The 5,356-nt window shown below is 45.6% G+C and overlaps 1 protein-coding gene across 1 annotated transcript in view; it reads right to left on the minus strand.

The window, feature by feature from the left end:
• Window positions 1-5,356, minus strand: part of TNFRSF10B (TNF receptor superfamily member 10b) — a 7,876-nt gene continuing 2,520 nt past the window's right edge. Inside the window, exons 5-8 of the mRNA XM_025044278.1 lie at window positions 5,225-5,256; window positions 4,610-4,792; window positions 1,996-2,071; window positions 1-780 (exon numbers count right to left, since the gene is read on the minus strand). Of these exons, the coding sequence (XP_024900046.1) occupies window positions 467-780; window positions 1,996-2,071; window positions 4,610-4,792; window positions 5,225-5,256 (605 nt within the window). The 3' untranslated portion in view covers window positions 1-466. The remainder of the gene's footprint in view (window positions 781-1,995; window positions 2,072-4,609; window positions 4,793-5,224; window positions 5,257-5,356) is intronic.

A 5,356-nucleotide genomic window follows, 5' to 3' on the forward strand; every position in this document is an offset into this window, starting at 1 on the left:
TACAGTTCCAAAAAGTTTTTTATGCTCAGATAAACATACAAAAATATAAAAATAGAAACATGCATCTCACATAGTTAGACATAAGTAAATCGATACCTACCAACATGGATGGGTCTTACAATATAATAAATACAAGTAAAAAGTATAAGTCTATTAGGATGAAAAAGTGCCACGAACTGAAAAGAATGACAGCTCTCAGGACGCATATGAACGTCTAGCTGTAATCTTCACAGAATGCACATTCCCAGAGCTTGTTTAAAACAACAAACAGCTCATAAAAAGTACTTTAAGTGCATTAAAAAAAAGTTCTAGAACATTCCAAGAGCTCTAGGCTTTTGGATGATAGAGTTTCTTCAAGTAGTGGTCCAGTACCAACTTCTTCCAAGCTAGTGTCCAATCATGCTTCCTTTTCCAGGAGAAAAGAGGAACTAGGAAAGCTCTGGTTTCCTAAAGACATTCTTTTCACTTAGGACACAGCAGAACCTGTCCCATCTTCCTCACAGACAAACATTCCGGATTTCACCAGGTAGTCCTCAATTGTCTCCTTTGCATTTCTTTCCTCAAGAGTTTCCAAGGCAACCAGCAGGGTGTTGACTGAGGCAGCTTTCCCCGTGTTGTTGAGCCACATCACCAGCATTTCATGAAAGGCTTCCTTTGGGTCCAAGGCCCGAGCTCTGGCTACGTGAATATCATTGTCCTTGACGCCCATCAGCCTCATGAGCCGGTTCCAGGAATTATAGGGCACGATGTTTGGTAAGTAATCAAATAGCTGCCTCAGGCCTAGGTGGGAGAAAGCCACAGAGACAGTCAGATGAGGTGGGACACCCTTCAGAAACAGCACAGGAGCCTCAATCAGGCCTAGACCCCAGGGCGGGACCTAATGAGAGCCCCCTGCTGGCGACCTGGGGCTCTGCCTCCCTTAGCTGCTTCGCATCAGCAGAGCATCAGGACCCCCTGCCTGGGCCTCGCCTGTGCCTATAATACTGTGGGGAGTCAAGGTCAACAGAGAATTCCACCTTAATGGAGGGCTGATAGCCCACCTCAGAGAGGAGACGGACGTCATGGAGACAGAGAGCAGTGTGAGGTAGGAGACAGATGGCGGGGCAAACTGCGGTGCAACAGGCCTCCCAGAGGAGGGAACCTGCACTTATCCTAAGAGTAAGGCCCCAAGGCTGTCACATCTGCACCTGTGCACAGAGCAAGGGCCTGGAGGTGGCAACATCTCTGGCTTCACACCCAGCTTGGCTTCACCCACCAAACACGGCAGAACTAGATGGGGACAGACACTGAGCAAGAATTTAACCTGTAAGGTACGGCAAACCCCACCCATCTCAGGGGACTGTACTGAGGATTAAATGAGGCGTGTGTGGGATGCATATTGCACACCAGTGACCTACAGAAACATAAGGTGAGCCAGGACTATTTCCATTTTTCTAACAGCTGCATTGAAGAAAATAAAACGGAACAGGTGATACTAATTTTAATTATATATGGTCCTAACTCAATACATACAAAATATCATTTTTACGTGCAATCAATAAACAAAAAGTTATCAATGGGATAGTTTATATTCCTTTTTCGTATTAAGATTTGAGATCTGGTTTGTAGTTTAAAGTTACAGCTCTTCGAATTTGGCCTAACCTCAGGTCAGGTGCTCAGTAGCCTCCTGGGGCCAGTGGGTGCCCTGCTGGACAGCACAACCCCTTAGGTGTCCTTCAGTGAGGGTGAACCTGGCCCTGAACAAGGAAGGAGGGAGGCTGGTGGAGGAAGGGACAGGTGTTAGGAGACATTGTTGGAGGAAAGAGGAGCACAGTAGGGGAAGAAGAAGAGGTGGCAGAGGAGGATTCAGAGTTCCAATGGTCCAGTGACAATCAGCACAGGCCCCCTGGTGCCAGCGCCCCTAGCTCTGAACTGTCCTAAGAGCTATGGGGATGGCAGTTAGGACACGTCCACTTCCCTCCACTCTGGCTCCACTACTCCCAACAAAACACTCACTGTCAATAGGGTCTGTGTCGTTTGCCGGAACCAGCTTCTTGCTTCTCTTCTGGGACTCTTCAGCTTCTGCTGGTGCCTGTAAATGCAGTGGAGAACACCCTTGGTCTGAGTCAGGAGACCTGGATTCCAGAAGTGAGACTAACAACCAGGCAGACGTGTGACCCAGGGCAGCTGCCTCGCCTCCTGCATCTCTATGGAGACAGAGAGAATCTCCCACCCCTCGCCCCTGACAGGCTATGTGCTCGTGTGCTCATGGAGGCCCATGTTCCCTGCAGTAAATCTCACTCCTTAAGCGTCTATTCCAGTTCTGACAACTATATATACCTGAGTTACCATCGCCCAATCAAGACGTGGAACATTCCCACCATCCCAAACAGCTCCCTTCTGCCCCTTCTAGTCCATTCCCACCACCCCATCAGGGGATAGTCACTCCCTCCCAGGTGTTCATGTGACTCGAATGAAGAATATATAGACAGGAACTTTGGAAAATCTAAGTAAGGGTTTCTTCCACGAATGCGAAGATGCTTTGATCGGTAATAATGTACCATATCAATAATCTAAATGAAATAAAAGCATCGGATCATCTCTGTGGAGACTGAAAAGGCATTTTGAAATTAAACATGAATTCTGATTTTTAAAAAACACGTCAAGAAATAGGGGGCTGCGTTCATAACATCATTCTTTCGGGTGAGATCGGGTCTTCCCAATAAAATCAAATCAAGACCAAAACATGTACCTTCTCTAAACACGTTTAAACATTGTTCTGTAAATTCTGCTCTACACAGCAAGACATGGAACACAAAGGGAGCGAGACTAGTGGAAGGGTACAGAAACAATAATCATGATTTTAGATATGACTGTCTATTTTAAAAACCCGAAGATTTAAACTACAATACTTAAAAATGAACGTGTCTCAATGAATGTTAATAAACATAGCAGAAACAATAAATTAGAATATGGAATTGTAATCGGAGCCAACCGGTAAGGGTAACAAAACATGTAAAATGCAAAGAAACAACTTCGACAAGAAATAGAAATTATTTATCTGAAGAAAAACACAAATCTTAACTGAGTCGTAATAAACCCTTAACCTGAAATGCTATCTTCTTCGATAAGAAAAATACTGAATATTGAAAGATCTCAATTTTTCCAGGACTAATTTAAGATAATATTAAAAAAAAAATAAAATTCCAAAGATCTTTTTTTGTGTGCGGTGAAGGAAATCTTATAAAATAATTCTAAATTTTATCTAGGTAAGAAGATAAATTTGGAACGAGAAAGTAAGAGGTATGTGCTCTCTCGGATACTAAAACATACGAGAAAGTTTTTGAACACGCTCCATCCCGTCTGATCTCGGAAGCTAAGCAGAGTTGGGCCTGGTTAGTACTTTAATGGGAGACCACCTGCTGTAGGTTTTAAAAAAAAAAAAGAAAAAGAAAAAAAGAAAGAAAGAAAGTTTCACCTGCTAGAGTATCGTATATCGATGGCATATGCATAAAGATTTCAACAAAAAACCGCGAAAATATTCTCCCTTGTAGTTGCCCGAAACGAAAGAGCGAGGAGGCTTCCACCACTCATGAAGAAACGTGTGCACTATTTACTGCTTTTTCTCACTGTAGATAAATACTAACTGCTCTCAGAAAATGTGAAAAGTGATTAATCGGGATGGAGGGATTACTGGCCCTTTTGGTTTGTTTCCTTTTATCCTTTCTCTTTATTGAAAAAGAACGTAGTATAGATGCAGGAAAGAAACAGAAGACGACCGTAAGTGGAAAAAGATCAGTGTCTAGGTAAACATTTCATACATGATAAAGGAGAGGCCCAGCCTGGAGGGAGATGGGAGAATCAGCTGCTAAATGGGGTTGGAGGAATGAGACAGTGACTCAGAGACCCCTATGTCAGTCATGTCACAAAATCAATTCCCCTTAGATAATATTGCTATATGCTAAAAGTCATCATTAAAATAAAAAAACTCTAAGAAATTAGAGAATCCCGTCTCATCGTAAGTAAAGAAGAATGACGTTCTAAGCTTATGAGGAATAAAAAATTAAATGTTTCTACAGATTTACCACTCGGTGTCATATCAAAACTGATGAATTGATATAAACCCAAACTGTGTGGGCGTGCATGTAGTTAAAAAGCATATCTACGTATTTACTTAGGAATTCTACTTCTAAAAGCCACCATATAAATATGATTAGATATCTAGACTAAGATGTATTTTCATATAGATTCAATGTAATAATAATTTTGAAATAAATTAGAAATTCTTAATGTTATGAAGAATTATTAAATCATATAACAATCACACAATGGAATATTGTGCAGCCCTCATTCAATTATTCGAAAACATGGGAGCGCCCACTCTGTGCCGCCTGTTCCAGGCTCTGGGGTACAGTCGTAACAGGGCAGACATTCCACAGAGCTGACAGTCCACACACCAGGGTGGCGGGCTCCCTGCGCAGCAGCCCCTTCCCCACTTCAAGTTCCTATCTCCCTCCATCACCACGTCGCCAGGGGACAGGGGACCTGACCAGCATTGGTCTTTCCCTGTTTCTACCACAGTCTGGGCAAGCAGAAGGGCCAAGATGCTGCATAGCCACCATCCACTCACCAGCAGACGCATTGCTTCCCCTGGGGACTGTACGATGACATGTGCCAGCTCCGCGTGCTCCTGCTGTTCCAGCTCCTGCTCAGAGACCAGGGAGGACTGCGAGTTCCTGTTGCTCACGATCTCGTTGTGGGCATTGTCACGAGCCCCAGGCCCTCTCCGAGGACATGAGCACCAGGAAAAGACCTTAGGAAGGCAAAGAGCTGACTCAGGAGTCCACACCCAGGCTCCCTGCAGGGTCTCAGGGGGCACAGTAGGTTCTCCTGCCCCATGTCTCCCCAGGCTGTCCCCTCAGGCCGGCACAGGCTCAGCACATCCAGGACTCTGCTGCTGACACCAGAACCCTGTGCTGTGCTACGGGGGTTCAGCACCCCTGCCTGACACCCTCATACCCCAGGGAGCAGGGTTGTGGGTGAAGGTGTCACAAGCAGCAGGAAGGACAGGGCTTGACAAAGGGTCAGTTGCCTTCTTACACTCAGCCCAAGCCCCCAGGTCACTTTAGAGAGCCAGGGCCAGCCCCACAGGACAAATGGGACCGTGCCCTCCCAGGGCCTTGCTGTGGGAAGGAAGCGGTTCCTGAGGGCCTGATGCCGCCAGGTCCTGGGGAAACCAACTCACTCTGTCCACACGTTTGGGGTCCACTCCACAAGCTAGAAGAGAAGGGGTGTCTGTCTTAGCAGTGGAAAGGGGCTGCTCAGTGGCTCCTCCTCCCACCAGGACAGTGCAAGGGATGGGGGGGGGGCTGAGTAA

This window comes from Pteropus alecto, unplaced genomic scaffold (assembly GCF_000325575.1).
Source record: "Pteropus alecto unplaced genomic scaffold, ASM32557v1 scaffold160, whole genome shotgun sequence".
Lineage (NCBI taxonomy): Eukaryota > Metazoa > Chordata > Mammalia > Chiroptera > Pteropodidae > Pteropus > Pteropus alecto.